The sequence below is a fragment of the Dryobates pubescens genome, chromosome Z (assembly GCF_014839835.1).
Source record: "Dryobates pubescens isolate bDryPub1 chromosome Z, bDryPub1.pri, whole genome shotgun sequence".
Taxonomy (NCBI): Eukaryota; Metazoa; Chordata; class Aves; order Piciformes; family Picidae; genus Dryobates; species Dryobates pubescens.
In genome coordinates this window covers 10,802,418-10,820,213 of record NC_071657.1, presented here as the reverse complement: position 1 = coordinate 10,820,213, position 17,796 = coordinate 10,802,418, and the positions used below count along the sequence as shown (strand labels likewise).

The 17,796-nt window shown below is 42.3% G+C and overlaps 1 protein-coding gene across 3 annotated transcripts in view; it reads left to right on the top strand.

Moving 5' to 3' along the window:
• LPAR1 (lysophosphatidic acid receptor 1) overlaps positions 1–17,796 on the top strand; it is an 86,892-nt gene that overhangs the window by 42,824 nt on the left and 26,272 nt on the right. For all 3 annotated transcript variants that reach the window (XM_054178199.1, XM_054178200.1, XM_054178201.1), the window contains one exon: positions 3,909–4,656. In XM_054178199.1, coding sequence (XP_054034174.1) covers positions 3,909–4,656 — 748 coding nt within the window. The remainder of the gene's footprint in view (positions 1–3,908; positions 4,657–17,796) is intronic.

The window sequence follows — 17,796 nt, the reverse complement described above, 5'->3', positions numbered from 1 at the left end:
TTTGTTTTTGTTTTTTTATTTTGCTTTGTTCCATTTTTTTGTTAGGTGGCCTGAGGAAGTCTGCAAACTCTCAGATTGTAGTGGGGTTTGTAAACTACTCATTTGTCCCTCAGGCATCTTGTGCTAACACATGCTTCATTTAGACAATATCAGTCAGTGGTATTTGAAAACTTGTTGGTGTTTGTTTTCCACCTGAAGCATCTCTCCATATGTGATCCTCACCAGGTGGTTTGTCACTCAGCACTGAGTTGGCAGGAGCCAGAGATCCCTTCTCACCTTCCTGCTTCAGGCAGTCAGATCTCTTCCCCATGAGGGGAAGCAGGTAATGTGCTGATGACTCAAGAAAATCCCTGGGGCAAACGGCTCCAGGGCATGGATCCAAATCCTCACCCTGCTCTTTAAGCTGTGATGAAGGGGTGGGCCAGCAGCAGGATCAATCAAGACCAAAACAGTGAAATTTTGATTACATATTGCTTATTGTGGTCCATCAGAGGAGAGAGACTGAGAGAACCAGTACAGCAGGTAGTGGTTGCAAGGGCCAAGGCCAAGGTGACATTTTGGCCATGGGATGGCTAGGTGTTGACTGTAGAAGCAGAGTGGGTTTTATTTATTAAGTCTTGGTGCCAGATTTCCTGCTCTATATATCCTGTCTTGTGGTTATAACTACCTCTAATGATATTACCTCTAATGATATTACCTCCATGTATCCAGGATTTTTATGTTCTTTGTTTTGGGACAGCAGTGTCTTGAGTATTTAACCTATCTAGCACGGTTAGAGAAGGCTTTGTGTGTAGCCTGCTTGTACTCTGTTTTGCTTTCTCTCTTGTTAGTTTATAATTCAAACGTTGTCTTTTTCTTCACAAATGTGCTCTAGAGGCTTAGTGAACGTGGGCAATTTGCAGCTCAGTTTGTTTGAAACTCCTGTTGTGAAATCCTAAATGAATGAGGTAAATCTCAGGGCACTGCACATCTGGCTTACTCAGGCGATGAAACACACCAAGTGAAACTTCAGGAAATTAAAATATAAACTTCCCTGCCCCTTTTCCTTTAGGGGCAGGAGAGGGGGTGGGCCTGCCTGCTTGTTTATACCATTATGGTATGTTAACACTTTCGGTATTCAGGGTTATGTTGTATCTCCCCCCTGTTTGAGCCTTTCCAGTTAGATAGCAGCATCACCAGTAAATGCGAAACCTAGGGATTTGTGTATTGTGAACTGAGAGGTCACAAACCTTCTTGTAAAGTACACACTGGAATCCGAGAAAGCTGATAATGTGGAAGTCCCCTTTTTGAAACTGCCTGCTTTTCTGTTCTTCTTTCCCGTGGGACTGAGAAGATCACTTTTAAAGGAGACCCCAGTTTTTAGCACACCCTAACCCCAAAACTTCTCCAAAACACGTTATGTGAACAGAGTGTTTTGTTCTTGTGTTTTCAAAACGAGAGAAGCAGCTGGGGAGCCTCGTGCTGTGCTATCCACCACATTTAAAATAGCTGAATTAAAAATGCATTCTGCCCCGTATAGCTGGCATCCCTCCATAGCAGCAACAGCAGAGCAGGAGTCATTACATATGGGCAGCAGTCATCTGAAAGAAAAATATAGATCTACAAATAAATGGACAAAGAGAGAATTTCTTCAGGATCGCAGAAGGAGTCCTGACCTCCTCTGTAATTCAGACTGTAAGACTGAATCCAGATACTCCTGCAGACAGAGGGAAAAAAAAGAACAAACCCCAAACCAAACCCAGGGCACTCACATAATTAATGCAGATGTTGGCAAGCTTTAAGAAGGGCCACAATTCATTCGTATGACTTCCTCTCTCCCTCAAGGGTTCTTATACTTGACCTGTTACTACTGCATGGTCTTTAAACAAAGAATTAAAGCCAGATGTCTTGTAGCTAGGTATCCCTTTGTTAACTATCCCTTATAAATTGGGTGTTGTTGTAGTTGTTTTTTTTTCCTATGCAACAGAGAGATCCTATATGAGAACTTCTAAAATTTCTAAAATGATTAAGGCTGAAAGGTTTCTAACCTAGGAGTTGCTGTATCCTAGAGGAACAATAAAAGTTTTTACAGTCACTGTGCTGAGAATTACTGTTTACTTTAGCTTATCTTTCTCCTGGGTATGCAAATGTTTCTGATTGATGTTTAGGTTGCAGGCAAAATAATTTAAAAAAACAAATGTATTTTTCCTTTGACATAAGTCTAAATGTCATGTAATGCATTAGGGATACAGGTGAAAAGTATTGTATATTGTTTTATTGGTGTTAGCTTAATTGAGCTGACAAACACAGGGAAACAAAAGGAAATAGCGATGGCTTTGGGCAGTTCTAAGGAAATTATTTTCACTTGAGTCCGGTTACTAATTCTGTTTCCCAGTTCTGTACATTTCTGGTTTCAACCTGAAGTTAGCTGTAGCATTTCCTGCAGAATGGCTGGAGCTGTCCAAAACATAGGGTTTTGTTTGCATATTTTAATGGGAAGATTTTCTCCTATTCTAGTAGTTTTGATCTGTTCTTTAGTTTGGTTTCCTGCTAAAACTCCTCTTTCTTTGGGACAATTCAAGTCAATAAGAGTTTCACAGACATGAAAGCAGGATGTCAGAGTCAGGTCTCCTTTGAAGGAGACTTTTTTTGACATAAGATTTAGTTCTTTGCTGTGTGGTTTGTGAGGGGTTTTTTGTTTGTTTGGGGTTTGTTTTGGTGTTGTGTTGGGTTTTCTTTCTTTTCTTTTTGTTTTTGGTTGTTTGTTGGGGTTTTTTTTATAGTTACTACTTTTATGTCCTCATCATTAAGCCATACTAAACAGGGAACCAGGATGTTATTCAGAGGGGTTGATTTTTTTTAAGCTTTGGCCTTTTGGGAATTGCACCTCAAGTAATTGACTATAACTGAAGAAGGAAACTCATTAAGCATTTTCTCATTAGCCAGCAGTTTTATGGAAAACTTCTGCATTCTGGTGGAGTATGAGGCTTGCTTGTTGCATGTGCAGCTGTGCTCAGCTGAGTACTCTGTGAGGAAAATTGACCATGTATTCCCTGACATAGCCATAACAACATTTAATACAAGAAGTAAGGTTTCATGCTTTTACAACTAGTTAAGTCAAATATTGCTTTACGAATTTCTTGCCTCACTCCTGTTTCAAATTGGAATGAGCCAGTTCAGATGAGATATGCTTAAAAGCATGGTCTACTTCAAACCCTGGTTAGGAATGTGGCTGATGGGGAAAGTAGCATGTTCAATAGAAATGCAGTGGTGTGCTTCTATTCTTGTTCATAAATGTACTTCATGTTCTAGGGACATAGCCCCCGGCTCTTGCAAGTCACAGTCTTAGGGCACATTGATGATCTTAATTTAGAGCATTCTTCTCAGTTTTTAAGACAGGGCAAGAAGACATGTTTCTGGTGGAGACCTGAATGAGTCAAAATATGCTGGGAAATGTAATCCACTTTTGCTCCTCTTTGAGGAGCTCTTCTTTGATCACCATTACAAGCAACAGTTTTACCCACTGATAAAGTAAATAATGTGTCCTGTAACAAAGTTACCTTTAATAATTAGGAATTGCATGCTGATCTAGGTGAATTTTTCAGCAGATCTGTTTGGTCAGAAGCTCATTCGCTATGCATTTTATAACTACATCAGCTCCTAGAGCAGATGGAAGTATTTCTGGTTGTTTCTAATCTGGTTGCCGTTACTAGATTCCTCAGAGCAATTGTTTGTGAGTGGTGGAATGCCATTTGGTCTGAAAAAATAAATTTGTACTGAAGCATGTTCCCTTCCTGTCCCCCTCCCCACTCTCTGCATGTTTTGTCCATGGAGACATACATATGTTTTCAGTTCTGATGTCATCCTTTTTTTCTTTTTTCTTGTTTTTTCCCCCCCCCCCCCCCTTTCCCTTCCCCCTCTTCTTTCAGTCCACAGCCATGAGCGAACCACAGTGCTACTACAATGAAACCATTGCCTTCTTTTATAACCGAAGTGGAAAATATCTAGCCACTGAATGGAACACTGTCAGCAAGCTTGTAATGGGACTGGGGATTACTGTCTGCATCTTCATAATGCTGGCCAACCTCTTGGTTATGGTGGCTATTTATGTCAACCGCCGATTCCACTTCCCTATTTATTACTTAATGGCCAACTTAGCCGCTGCGGACTTTTTTGCAGGGCTGGCGTACTTCTACTTAATGTTCAACACAGGACCCAACACTAGAAGATTGACTGTAAGCACCTGGCTGCTTCGTCAGGGCCTCATTGACACTAGCCTGACAGCCTCTGTAGCCAATTTGTTGGCCATTGCCATCGAGCGGCACATCACAGTTTTCCGCATGCAGCTGCACACTCGGATGAGCAACCGGCGAGTGGTGGTCGTGATAGTTGTTATCTGGACTATGGCCATCGTCATGGGCGCCATACCAAGTGTCGGATGGAACTGTATTTGTGATATCACTCACTGCTCCAACATGGCACCGCTCTATAGTGACTCCTATCTGGTCTTCTGGGCTATTTTCAACCTGGTCACTTTTGTGGTCATGGTGGTCCTATACGCTCATATCTTTGGATACGTTCGCCAAAGGACTATGAGAATGTCCAGACACAGTTCTGGACCCCGCAGGAATCGGGACACCATGATGAGCCTCCTAAAGACTGTGGTCATTGTGCTTGGTAAGTGTTTACTCTGACTCCCTTGTTCTCCCTTGTTTCTTATCAGGTGGTTTCAGTAATGCATGTCCAGCATTTGGAAGACATTAGAAGAGGTGGGGGGCAATAATAATCCCCAGCATTCATTACTATGTTAAGGATATCAAGCCTATTAATGGAAGTGTCTAAAGAGACTTGGTCACTCAACCCTGTAACACGAAACTAATGAAATTCCAGGACCTCAGGAAGCTAAGTGGTATGGGTTTTTTTGTTGTGGTGTTTGTTTGTTTGTTTGTTTTTCAGCAATACAGGTTTTATAGCTGTTGTAGTAGCATATCCTGAGCAGTGTTCTCTGTTTTGCCTCTGAAGGTGTCAAATGGCTGCAACATTAAAACAGTACAAGGAAGACTCAGTCTTCCACTGAAGTACCTCTTGTGTCCTTTTTGCAACCCAAAAGGTGTTGTATTTTCAGGCAGTCGTCCCATATCTGGAGAACAATGAGTGGCCCCAGGCTACTGATTAAAAGATTTCTGCATGTTAACCAGGACTGCATCTTCAGTTTGCTCATCTTCCAGTTGATGTTTGGTTCATCTTCCAGTTGATGTTTGGCACAGCTTCCAGTTTACTAAAACAGAAAAGTGGCATATGAGGCACTGGTGTGCTTCAGCACCGTGCTCGGGAGGTGCCTGAGCTTCAGGGTTTTTAAAACTGGGAAATGGGAGGCAAATTACAAGATGCTTTGGAACTGAAAGATTCCTGGCTTTTTGTTAATGGCTGTACTTGGGGTTTGTCTGGGGTTCTCGGTTTCCTTATGCAAAGACTGGGTGCCATTCCCTTCTGATGTTCTTTGCAGTTTGTTCTTTGTTGCTGCAGATGTTAGTGAGCTGCAGGCAGACAGAGAGGGGGCCAGTTGTCTGTTTGCCCCAGCCTGTTTCCACCCATGCGATCCTGCAGCATGGTGCACAGATCTTTTGTGATACTACTACCCTGTTGCATCATGAAGTTGCGCTGCTAGTCCAGAAATGCACCTGTACACGGTCTACAAAGCCCAGAACATAGCACCAGTTCTTGCTTTGACATCCTGATTTCTGTGGCTTTACACTGCAGCTTGTGCTTTCTAGCAGTTACTGTCTGCACAACTATGGCAGAGTATTTGCCATGTGAGTCACTGTGTCAACTCACATGTTAGCTTAGGAATGTACATATTGCTCTCTGGACTAGTGATTAGCCTTGCAATCAAAACATGAACTGTATAGACAGCTAACCTGGGCAGTTGTCATATCCTATGCATCCTGCTCTTCTCTTCAGGGAAATAAATTCTGTGAGTTTTGTGAGAGAAGCTGTAGTGGTGGGTAAAACTGCCTGGTGGTTAGAAAACCTGTCCTTCCCCACCTCTGAGATCCTCCTCACAGAAGGCAAGATGAGGTTAAGAACACCAAAAATATTCAGGTTTTGCAGTCATCTTTTTTAGGAGATTGATCCCTGTATTGCCTTCTGAAGGAAGTGCTGTTCATACAGCAGTGGACTATTTCCTGTGAGGTGAAAGACTGGCTCAGCCTTAAAAAAATAAAATAAAAAGATAAATAATAAAAGGGTGGGAAAAGTAAGCAGCTAATCTCACACATGTATGGGACCTAAGGTATGTATACAGCTGGAAGGTCAGGTAGTGACTGCAAGTCCATTCACCTGTAAGCAGAGGTCACAGAGAAGATGCACATGCCCACCCAGTGTGGCCACAACAGTAGAGGTTTACAAGGGTCATATCTTATTGTTTCCAAGTATTGTTCTGGAAGCAGTGGAACAGCTCCAGAGGTTATGTCGCATTAGCCAAACTGAAGATGACTCAAGCTTAGTGGCTGACGTAGTTGAGTAATATCTCTGATTCCTCACTGGGGCAGTTTGAAGTAAGACTTTTCAGGGCTGCAGGTAGTACACATTGAAGCTTTCTTCAAAATTAAAACAGAACTTTATTTCTTGCACTGATGCAGTTAAATTATTTCAGTGTTATGCATGCACTCTGCTTTAGCACCTCTTCTATTCTGCATAACACACCATTTACAGAGAAATAATGTGTTCATTCATTAAATGTGTTTGAAGAAAATGAAGGAATCCCCTGTCTGTGACACTTTGTCCTGTATTTAGATCTCCCACCTTGGTATTATTTTCAAAGGTGGGGCTGGGCTGGGTTTTTTTTTTCTTCCAAAGCTGTGTGGTTTCTTTGGTTGAAAGATGTCAGTCCTGGGGCTATAGTGTAAAGAAGCAGCGATGCTTTTACTTCCTTGCCACCTGCAAGACAAAGATGGCTAGGAAACGGTTGTGGGATTAGTTGTTTGTTTCTTCTAAATAAATGTAACCTACAAACAAATAAACAAACTCCAAACAAACAAGAAACCCCAGCACTACAACCAACAAAACCAACCAACCAAACGAACCAACCAACCAGCAATTCGTTTTGGAGGGGAAGGAGGATGCCTTTGAATCCAGGGGAGAACAGAGCTTGGAGTGTCAGTAGATTTAGCAGAGGAAGGCAAGCCAGTCCTTGTCTTGGGATCTTTGTCAAAATGCTGCTCAGATATAAACAGAATGCAGAATTAACTAGGGTGGAAAAGACCTTTGAGATCATCAAGTCCAATCTATCACCCAACACCATCTAATCAACTAAACCATGGCACTAAATGCCTCATCCAGTCTCCTTTTAAACAATTCCAGGGATGGTGACTCCACCACCTCCCTGGGCAGCCCATTCCAATGGCCAATCTCTCTTTCTGTGAAGAATCTCTTCCTAACATCCAGCCTAAACCTCCCCTGGTGCAACTTGAGACTGTGTCCTCTTGTTCTGGTGCTGGGTGCCTGGAAGAAGAGACCAACCCCCACCTGGCTACAACCTCCCTTCAGGTAGTTGTAGAGAGCAATAAGGTCTCCCCTGAGCCTCCTCTTCTTCAGACTAAACAACCCCAGCTCCCTCAGCCTCTCCTCATAGGGCTTGTGCTCCAGACCCCTCACCAGCTTTGTTGCCCTTCTCTGGACACATTCCAGCAACTCAAGGTCTTTCCTAAACTGAGGGGCCCAGAACTGGACACAGTACTCAAGGTGTGGCCTAACCAGTGCTAAGTAACCCCATTTTGATTTGGGGCAGCAACAAAGTGTTCGTTTAACTTTTAAGCTTCCATAAATGAATCTCCCTGAATTCATCCGGCTGGCTGTACTCCCTGGCAAAGCCTCACTGCTGCGAGCAGACGGTCAACTTTTCCCCTGCTCCCATCCACACACAGCGTTTCAGAGGGCAGGAGCAGGAGGGAATTGACACAAGAGCTGCTTGTTTGTTAGCTGCCTTACACGGCCTGCCCTCCTCGAGCCTTGCTGCCATGCTGCAGGAGGAGAAGAGGAGCTGCTCCGAAGGGGCCACAGCCCTCCCGGCCGCGATGCTGTCAGCATGTGCGGGGCGGGCGCCAGCCGCCCCTGACAAGAGGTGGATTGTGTGGGGAGGGCTGCGGGCGCTTGACGCGCTGGCTGGAGCGGTCGGGATCTGGCACACTGCGTCATCCCACAGAGCCGGGGTGGGATGCAGAATCCTAGGAACAAGTCGAAATCAGAGAACAGATTTTTATTTTACTTTACACCCCCCACCCCGCCTCCTTTTCATGACCTTTTTTTTTTCCTCGAGTAAAATATTTGAAACAGAAGGAAGTGATTTCATAGTTGAGCCCTTTTTTTTTTTTTATTTTAACAAGGCTGCTTTTGAAACCTTTCAAAAGTAACAAGGAACATAAAGCTCTTTGGAGCATTCCTTTGCTTTGCACTGGGGCTAAGGCAGGACTCATCCGTGTATCACACATAGCTATAAAGCTGGGTCTGGTTTGGCTTGCAGTTCAGTGGCGCTGTCTTTTGCCACCACCAGGTGTTAGGTTTAAATGAGTGATCAAGGGAACTGGCAGAAACATAGCAGATACTACAACTAAACTACACCTACAACTAAAAGCTGGTGTCTGCTCCTCCACCCTCCACATTTTTCTCATGGACAAAGCTAAACTGTTTTTCTGCTGAAGATTGCAGTTGGCTGGGCCAAATGCAGGGTTGTCCCCAGAATGGGTGGCAATATCTAACTACTGCTTTAAGGGGCAGTGAAAGCACTGTAAAAGGATTTCAGCTCTGGAAAAACTCTCTCTGCTCTGTGTTTCCATGGCCTGGAATGTGACAAAAGGCTGGGGGTTCTTACGTACTGGTGTTTCTAGATAACTGCCAGCTTGGATTGTTACTGTTGCACAGTTAGCCTGTACATTCTCCTGCTTAAATGCTGATTAATCACCCACCCTTAATTGTTTTTATAGCGTAGATAACTCTTCTCTATGTGTTCATACATGTCTTTGGGCATTCTTCTCTCATGTTAGACTGTGAGATTATGATACTGAGGTTTTATAACTTTTTGATAGAAATATTAGCAACAACCCTTCTCAATTTCACCAATCCTACCAATTAACCTTCTGTGTTGGGCAAGTTCTGAATGAGTCAGACTCCACAGCCAGCCCCCAGGATGTAGGAAGAGCAATCAATGAGTTCATGCTTGCTTACCCTTTATGTTAACAGAATCTGAAAAGACTTAGGTCTTTCCTGACTGCAAGACCGTCCACTTTGTTTTGAGGAACGTGGTTTGTTCTGTAAGATTTGGAAACTAATGTGGGCATAGATTTTTTTTCTTTTTAAGTGAAGTTTCTTTTCGTATAAACAGTTTTGATTTAAAGTCGTCTCACTGTGTTTGAAGACAGTTCCTTACTTATTATAGTGAACCAACAAATGCAAGAAAACATCTGGTAGTTCAGTACAAACATCTGGAAGTGTGGAACTGCTCAGCAACAGCTTTTTTTCCTGCCCTCTTTTTCTGCCACAGTCATAAGAGACTCATTTTTGTACTTCTGTAGCTTTGCTTTCACAATTAGGTACCAAATGGGGATGGAAAGCAGCAAATAGCTATGGTAATTCACTCAAGTGTCAACATATGCTGTAGCTCAGCAGTTAAGCAAATAGTGCATTACTGATAACTTCAGCCTTTCTGGTGATTGATTGATATGCAGCATTTTATTCCAAAATCAAAAGCATGAAGTTCTGTGGAGGCAGGTTTTTTTAGAAGTGTTTTCAACATCTATGCTGTCTTTTTTGGCATGCAGTCTGTATCTCTTCCTGCTTCCTCCTCTCATGTAGTAAGAGCACTTGCTTTTCAGTAGGAAAGACAAAGGCCATGAAATAGTACCACAGTCTGAATGACAGCACCCTGTGTTTTGCCAGAGTCATGTCTTTATGCATGCAGCGTGAGGTGGTTAAGTGGGGTGGCCTGTCCTTGTTAGTCCTCAAATCTTAAGGCTTTGACCTACCTGAGCATCATTGACTATATTTCACCAGTTACCAAGTGGTCCTGAGATGAGATGAAGATGATCTTGTCTAGAGGAGGTGTTGTTATGGGCACCACATGAAGTTTGGCAGACCTTCCCTGCCCATGCAAAGTTATTGTGGTGGTTTAAAGCAAACACAGAATCATTAATGTTGGAAAGGACCTTTAAGATAATTGAGTCCAACCCTAACCCAACTCATGACCACTAAACTACATCCTGAAGCACCACATCTACACCCTTCTTGAACACATCCAGGAATGGTGACTTCACCACCTCCCTGGGTAGCCTGTTCCAATACCTCACTACTCTTTCAATAAAGACAGTTCTGCTAATAGCCAATATAAACTTCCCCTGGCACAATTCAAGCCTGTTTCCTCTCACCCTGTCACTAGTTAGCTGGGAGAAGAGACCTCACTACAACCTCCTTTCAGGTAAGATTTCTCCTTAGCCTTCTCTTCTGCAGACTAAAGAACCCCAGGTCCCTCAGTTACTCCTTGTATGGCATGCCCTCCAAACCCCTTACAAGCCTCATTGCTCTTCACTGGACACACTCCAGGATCTCAATGTCCTTATTACACTGTGGTGCGCAGAACTGAATACAACTGCTCAAGCTGTGTCCTCACCAGGCGCACAGGAGCACAATCACTTCCTTAATCCTGCTGGACACATTTTTGATACAGACCATGATGCCATTGGCCTTCTTGACCACCTGGGCAGCTGTGGCAGCACAATGCTGATAAAAGGATCTTTTGGAGAAGCCAGGGTTTAACTGTGAGCCCTGTGACTGGAAGAGTACAACTTCTATTCACCTCCTCCCTGAGGAGCCATGCTGGCACAGAGAGCCAAGCTCTCCAGGAGCATTTTCCCCTGAAATTACTGGAAACGAGAATGTCATCTTAGTTTGGATTTAGCCTTGTAGAAGAGCAGCATGGAGTTGGCTTTTGTCCTTCACATTATTGCATTTTCCTTAGCTGGGGAGGGCAGGGAGATCATGCTGGAGTTCAGATGAGAGCAGCGTGTTTCACAGCTTCTTCTCGGCAAGTGGGAGAATGTGAAGCTATAGATATACAAGGTTGTCCTGTGAGCATCATGGGTGCTCATTCATTGTCATCAACCCTCCCTGTCCCCTGTGTCACAGTAATGTCACTTGTATGTTGATTTAATCCTGATGGAAAAGCAGGGCAATAAACTCTGGAACTGGCACCAGCCATACAAGTCTGAGCATCAATGACTTTCTGTTCTAGCATACAAGGTGCAATTATGTGCTGCCCCAGTGTTCTTAGATAAGTGTATTTTTGAAAGTGCATAAACTGTGAATTCAACCCATAGTTGGGTAAACTGGGAAATTGTGGCTGATGACTGTAGTTTAATTGGAGTGGTCCACATAAGGTTTGTAAGATTAATTTGTAATACTACTGTAGCTCCATACAATAGTATGGAGGGAACGTTTACAGTAAGTGCTTTCAGAGCTGCACTGTGATAATACTTTCAAGGTGTATCATCAAATATATGCATGAATAAGTGAAATCTTCATTAAAATAATAACTTTGGTATTTTTATGCCACACCTTATGCTACAGGACTTTTGATTGTTTAAATTTTTCTCATTTCTTAGTGGAGGAGTAGTTGCAATTGCTCTTTGGAGGAAAATAACATGCACAAGTTGTGATGGGGATGGCTTCCAGGGCTTGTTGTTGCTGTCTATAGCATAGAATCTGGACAGATTAGATTGATGGGCTGAGGCAAATGGGATGATGTTTAACAAGATCAAATCCCGGGTTATGCAGTTTGGTTGCAACAACCCCAAGAAACACTACAGGCTTGGGGAAGAGGGGCTGGAAAGCAACCCAGTGGAAAAGGATCTGGGGGTGCTTGTGGCCAGCCTTATGAGCATGAAAGAGCCAGCAGTTTGCCTGGGTCACCAAGAAGGCAAACAACATCCTAGTCTGTATCAAAACCGGTGTGTCCAGCAGGAGCAGGGAAGTAACTGTGCCCCTGTATTCAACCCTGGTAAGGCCACAGCTTGAGTACTGTGATCAGTTCTGGGCACCACAGTATAAGAAGGTCATTGTGGTCCTGTAGGGTGTGTAGAGAAGAGCAACGAGGCTGGTATGGGGTTTGGAGAGCACGTCATACAAGGAGTGGCTGAGGGAGTTGGGGTTCTTCAGTCTGAAGAAGAGAAGGCTCTCTGCTCTCTACAATTCCCTGAAAGGAAGTTGTGAAGCTGGTGTTGGTCTCTTCTCCCAGCTAGCTAGTGACAGGGTGAGAGGAAATAGGCTTACGTTGTGCCAGGGGAAGTTTATATTGGATATTAGGAGAACTTTCCTTACTGAAAGAGTAGTGAGGCATTGGAACTGGCTACCCAGGGAGGTGGTGAAGTCACCATTCCTGGTCGTGCTCAAGAAGAGCGTAGATTTGGTGCTTCAGGGTAGGGTTGGATTAGGGTTGGACTCAATGATCTTATAGGTCTTTTCCAGCCTTAATGATTGCATAGTAATTTATTTTTTTCAATGCATCTTTGTGACATCTTGATACTGACTTTAAAAAAAGGAGGTGTGTTCTCAGCTTGCAAGTAGTTGAAGCAGAATGGAAGTGTTCATGCTATTGATTATGTTCATTAGAAGAGTTCATTGTGAAATTGCTCCGATTTAGTGAGAGAAACCAGAATTTTCATAAGGTCTGTTCTCCATTAAAGAAAACCAAAACCAACAAAAAACTAATATGTTTATATTCCTACATGTAGATGTCTGTATTTTCACTTGATAAATACAGATTGATTACTGTATTAGACAAATATATCACTGATTTATGAAAGGAAGACAAATTTTCACAAAAGACTATGAAAAAAATAAATAAATCACTTAAATTTCATCAGCAAAATAGGTTTATGTTTTCAGTTAAAAGAATGGAGATGTGAAAACTTGGTAAGGATCTAAGGCAGTAATCTGGATGTAATTATGCACTGATTGGAATGTTTCTTAATGTAAGGCACTTCAGATTTGTTTGATTTTTTTTTTTGATGCTGCTGGTAAAAGCAATACTATTTGTGCTCTCTGACACTTAATCTCTTTCTCAGTCTCACTCACTGATCATTTTTATTGCCATTTAGAGTCCTGCAAATGAATTCCAGTTGATCTTTTGTCATTTTCTCTAGTAGCCCAAACCCAATTCTCTTTCCAGTACTGCCTGGCTGGCAAGCCTATTGAAAGGAAAAAATGAATAAACACATCATCTGGAAATTACACTGTGGTCAGCATGTGTGATAAACTTCATAAGTAGCTTTCTTCTTCTAAACAAGCCTATGCAAGCTCTCCTTGCAGAAGCAGAAGTTATTGGTGCCTTGGATCCAGGTGGCTCTTTCTGTGGACCTGAAGCATCATCGGATGTGTTGGAAGTCATGTTCTAAATGTCTGGCTTAATTTCTTTACTGCCTCTTCCAATTAAATTTACTGCACCCTCAGCTAAAGCTGATACATCCCTGGTTACTGTCTTTTCTTTAAAGTATTCCAAGTATCCCTGTGTAATTCATTGTTTAACCCTGGGGAAACCATTTGGAAGCTTCCCCCTTCTTCCCCCCTTCAGTTAAGAATAAGTATTATTTATTTTCATTTGAGATACTTTGAAACTGTGCTTTGAGAAACTTCCATCATTTCCCAAGGCAGGAATGTGGTTTTATTTTACTTCATTTTCTGAGGGGGGAAATCCCTTTAGTAAATCCACTCCTTTACATACGATGGAAATGAGGCCATATTTAATAAAAGTCTTTCCCCTGACTTCAGTATAATTTATTACCTTTTCAGGGAAGAAATAAATTTAAAGGGCAAAGAAAAGCTCTCTGCATTCCTCCAAGAATGCCCAGAGAGGGATAAACCTTGAGCACTTCTTGGTTTGTACTCATGCTCAGCTTTTGATTAAAAAGGAAAAAAATAGGGGGGGGGGGGGGGGGGGAGGAGGCATGGAGAATGTTAATTGCTTGCATGGACTGTCTTTTGTTTCCAAAAGGCTTCTTAAAATGAATTGCAGGGGCAAAAGTAGATAATCTTCTCAATTAGGCCAAGAAAACTGATTTATATTTTCCCTGATGAATGCTAGGATTTTGAAATCACACCCTTACCCCCAAGCAATAGAATCCAACCTTTTCTGTCAGATCCAGGTGAAATAACAAACTGCTGCCCAAGGAGTGAAGTTCACTTAGTGAAAATCCACACTAAATGAATTAGTCCCATATCTCACTCTGCCATCTGACTCCACTTAGCAGTGAGTCCTCATCAATCTGGGCTTCTCCAAAATAGTGGAGAGCAGGATGTGGTGTGGGACATTTGCTCTAACCCAGAGATCTGGGTAAACTTTGAGAAAATCTTAAGGCCCATGGTTGAAATTGTAAGGTAAAAAAAAAAAAAAAAAAAAGAAAGAAAAATGTTGTGTGCAGGAAACCTTCCATGTAAAATGTTGGCACATAACAAAGAACTACTGATATCAGGCTTTTTAAGCTTATCTTTTTTTGGGGGGGGGGGGAACAGATGGTGGGAATCTATCCTCTAGAAGCAGCAGCAACAATGCTTTTACAAAATGGCTGCTTGCAGGATAACTTTTTGTTATCCTGCACATGGTTGTGTGCGGAGTTCAGTTCTAAATGTTTTGCTTCATTTATTTCCTCACTGATTTTCTGGGATAATTTTCTTGCATCCTCAAATAAAACTGATGCATCCTTTCTAACTGTTAAAGCAAAGCACTTGCTGTGTGGAAGGACTAGGGTAATGACCATGTCCAGCCACTGGCTTGTTTTCAGCTTTCAGATACCATTTACCCTTCCTTTGTTTCAGAGAAAACTGTTCAAAACTAGGCAAAATGATAGAGTCATGGAATGGTTTGAGTTGGAAGGGACCCCTGAAGGTGATCTAGTCCAACCTCCAAATGTACAGCAAGCCCTCATCTTGGGAAACTATGTGAACAAAAATGCCAGCTGTTAACTTGTTGCATTGCAAAACTGCATTCAATGAGGCACTGAACAATCATTTGTTTCCACCAGTGGAAAACATTGAGAACAAGAGGCTGTTTTGTGGAGAGGAGAATTTCCTTCTTGTGTGTTGCTTCAGTGCACATGAGCAGTGTGAGTAAGTATTTAGGGTTGTCTAATTCCTGAGGTAATCTGTCAAAACACAACAATACAATTTTAAGCCCCAAGTTATTTTTGCATTTATAGCTTGAATGACTCTATGGCTCTTAACATCAAAACACAAAGTTATTGCCAGTGGAAAAGCTTGCTGAGGCATCTGAGGTACAACAGCTGCTCAGTGGGGTGGGAAATGGTCAGTAGTGAGTGATAGCCTTCATACAGCAGCCTTTGTGCCTCCCTCATGTTTCAGCATGAAAAGAGTATTCAAGAAAAAGGCTTAATTTGTCTTTTTTTTTTTGATAAATTCATTTTGAACCAGAATGTGAAAGAAAATTTTGATTCTGAGCTCTTGTAGTTCTAGCTTTATTGGCAGAACAGCTTCCTATTTTTCTCTTTCATACAGCTGGGGCTGCTGTTGCTGAGCTCATAGATGGACTCTTTCAAAAAATTTCCACCACACTCTGTACCATTTGATGCTCTTCTTTGAAGCTGAAGGCAACAACAACAACAACAAAGAACAAACAAAAAAGAAATCTCTTGCTTTCTGCAGTTTTCTTTCAGGGAAACTTCCTTGCTACCCTTTGACTTTGCTCAGCCTGAAGAAAAAAAAAAAAGAGTCTGATTTTCTTTGAATCTATGCACAAATGCTGTGTTGCAGTGTGGTTCTTGTGCATGTGGCAGGTCTGCTGGTGGACACATATCCAGTCCCACCAGTGCCTGGAGAGTAGGTAAAAGGTCTCAGAACTTGGATGGAGCATCATGTGACTTGAGGAGCCATACATCATTTGTTAAATCAGAAGCATTTCTTTTTTGCACTCAAGTGTTGTCCATTGATCTGTCCTGTTTAATGAAGTGGTGGACCAAGGAGAACTACCCAAAGTGAAAATACTTAGTTTTCAGGCCCACCAGTGAACAAGAGGTGTTCAGGGATATCACAGTATCACAGTATCACATGGTTTGAAGTTTGTGGTCAGGTTGACCTTAAGCTCTGCATTTGGGGCAGTGAGAATTTAGTCTGTAAAACTGTCCCAGATGTACCTGGCAAAGGGCTGGCTGTTTGCTGCCATGGTAGGGCTGACGTTAGGAGAGCAGCCTCTGTGTGTTGCAGTAGGTTGACATAGTAATTCCTTGATGTTAGTGCCAAAAACCTGTGATGTTACTTTAAAAGCCCTATGAGGAGAGGCTGAGGGAGCTGGGGTTGCTTAGCCTGGAGAAGAGGAGACTCAGGGGTGACCTTATTGCTCTCTACAACTACCTGAAGGGAGGTTGTAGACAGACGGATGTTGGTCTCTTCTCCCAGGCAGCCAGTACCAGGACAAGAGGACACAGACTCAGGCTGCGCCAGGGGAGGTTCAGGCTGGATGTTAGGAAAAAGTTCTATACAGAGAGAGTGATTGCCCATTGGAATGGGCTGCCTGGGGAGGTGGTGGAGTCACCATCATTGGAGGTTTTCAGGAGAAGACTTGATGGGGTGCTTGGTGCCGTGGGTTAGTTGTTTAGGTGGTGCTGGATTGGTTGATGGGTTGGACGTGATGATCTTGAAGGTCTCTTCCAATCTGGTTTATTCTATGTATTCTATGTATTCTATTCTATGTATTCTATGTATTCTATTCTAAAAACAAAACAATACCAAAAAAAGGTTCAGATAAGTTTCAGGGGAGTGCAAGAATGAAATTCTGTTGCATTTCTTTGTGTTGGAGTAAGAGCTCTCTGCTTGTGTCTTTTTACTTCCATAAACTGCTTGGTATCTGAGCACAGATGTGCTACTAGAACCACAGGTAGTCAAGGACAGCTAAGGTTTTTTTAAAAACATCTTCCTTCATGAAGGAAGTCAGCATCTCCTGAAGAAAAGGAAGGGCATTTAGCTTTACAAGCAGGAAAAGCTGCCAAGCTCCTGCATTTATCTTCTTTTCTTGGAAACAGTTTCCTCTAACTTTGGACTCACTACCTTCCTTGTTCTCCTAAAATCAGTTTGGGGAACTGTTTCCCATCTTCTGATATTGATGTAACCTTAGAACCTTGCTCTGACATATGGCATTGATAATTCTTGTCGTCCCTTGTTTGAAGTTACTTTCAAGTGCTTGCTTTTTACATTTCTAGAAGTACAAGGAGTAACATAAAAATGAATTTTCCAAGCAGGAGCTGTGTATATAGAGAGAAATAGAAAAAGCTGTGTAAATCTGTTGCATATTTGTAGAATGGTTTCTGATTTCTAGCATTAAACAAAGTAAAATGGAAAGCTGTAGTTCATAAAAGGAGAATCAAAGGAAATTAAAAAAATAAAACCATATTGAATGGTTTTAGATAGGTAAGTGGGTTACCATGATGATGTGTTGGAGTTTTTGAAGTTGGTTACCTTCATTAACTACCAAAATAAGCATATTTAATTAGTGTAGTATACCATAAGTGTATCCTGCTTATGTAAGAGAGGAGGATACAATGGAAACTGTGCTCACTCTTCAGAACTTGGAGGGGTTGTATTGACACCCCTAAACAGGCTTGAGTACCATACCAGGGACCCAGTGGTGCCTGCCAGTCTCTTGTGTGACATGCTGCCCCAAATAGACTAGACTAGACTAGACTAGACCAGGTTGGAAGAGACCTTCAAGATCATCGCATCCAACCTATCATCCAACACCATCTAATCAACTAAACCATGCAACCA